This window comes from Plasmopara halstedii (assembly GCF_900000015.1).
Source record: "Plasmopara halstedii genome assembly, contig: Scaffold_3120, whole genome shotgun sequence".
Classification (NCBI taxonomy): Eukaryota; Oomycota; class Peronosporomycetes; order Peronosporales; family Peronosporaceae; genus Plasmopara; species Plasmopara halstedii.
The window spans coordinates 2,267,128-2,268,344 of NW_020190023.1; the positions used below are offsets into that span (position 1 = coordinate 2,267,128).

Sequence of the window (1,217 nt, forward strand, 5' to 3'; positions counted from 1 at the left end):
CTCTGGCTCGCATTCGAGCCATCCCTGAATGAATCCCGCATTCGGGCGAACTTCTTCGCCCTCCAACAAGGCACGATGTCCATGCGTGTTTGCATGAAGCACAAAAGAATTAGGAGCTGGGTTGCCTTTAAGGGGGCACATACCTCCATTTCAGCTAGTAGAAAGTCTCGCACTAGCTGACCCATACCATGTTTTGGCTGGTCGGTAGATACAGGCTCGGCAGGGTAAGCACTGGTGATGGCGCGCGGCACTCTGCCGCAGGATGACAGGGCCTTACGGCAACGGAAGCAGGTTAGAGAACGATCGCTTCGACTTCTATTCTGACGTGACCCATGACGTTAGTAGCTGCTTGACGCATCGACGGCAAATACATCCTTTAGTTCGAGTGCAGATTTCCGAGCTTCAGCGGACAGTACACATGCATAGGACGTTGCCACCACGTAGTCCTTGCGCAGTGCTAGGGTGAACGCCTCCTCGAGTGTAGAGGGCTCGGCTCGCGTAAGGCGATAGCACGTCATGCTTTCGCGCATGACGAGCACGAGCAAATGTACCTGGGAGGCCATACCAATGGAAGGTGAGCCGTCTCACCGTGCGCGCGGAGATTTTTTAGTGACTGAAAATCAAATTGGAGCCGACGCTGGGATCGACCCAGTCACCATCGGTGCGTGAATTCGCCGATGTTTTACTGAACCACTTGGTGAGTGAGTGAATGAGTGAATGACTAAGTAAGTGAGCGAAAGATTGGGTGAGTGACGACGACGCATGAGCAAGTCGCGAGCTTTCAGCAATTCAAGCATGTCTCTGATATTCCTGTCGCTCGCAGTGTTACAAGTGTTGTCCAAGCCCGCAGGATGCCCGTCTCCCGACTTCGCATTTACTCATCGCAATTCATCACCCATTCTCCTGTGTGAAGCTTCAAGTGATGCTGGCGCTCAAAGTCCCAAGCAACTGGCATATCGTCATTTCGTTTCTCGTGAATCCACCGCCATGAGTGCTTGGTTGTCGTGGATGTTCCACGTCGTTGGCCGTGACGAAGTCAATCTTCGGGGCGTGTTTTTTGACGGTGAGGTCACCGGTGCGAAGCGGTCACGCCGTATACAAGTTGCTGATGAACGTGCAGCATTTGTGTACGTTGATAATGCATTGAAAAATGCATTTCCTGCGTAATGTTCTGGTAGTGGAGGATTAATGCGACGTCGACCATTTACGCAAGTTAT

General features: G+C 52.1%; 2 protein-coding genes across 2 annotated transcripts; one reads left to right on the forward strand and one right to left on the reverse strand.

The window, feature by feature from the left end:
- Window positions 1-273: 273 nt before the first annotated feature.
- On the reverse strand, window positions 274-530 carry PHALS_08021 (hypothetical protein PPTG_07473; the record flags this gene model as incomplete). The annotated part of the gene is made up of 2 exons (XM_024721585.1): window positions 274-315; window positions 372-530. 2 exons carry the CDS (start codon window positions 528-530, stop codon window positions 274-276), a joined length of 201 nt encoding a protein of 66 aa, XP_024586669.1.
- A 265-nt stretch (window positions 531-795) lies between these two features.
- PHALS_08022 (uncharacterized protein) lies at window positions 796-1,167 on the forward strand (the record flags this gene model as incomplete). The annotated part of the gene is made up of 1 exon (XM_024721586.1): window positions 796-1,167. One exon carries the CDS (start codon window positions 796-798, stop codon window positions 1,165-1,167), a length of 372 nt encoding a protein of 123 aa, XP_024586670.1.
- Window positions 1,168-1,217: the final 50 nt, after the last annotated feature.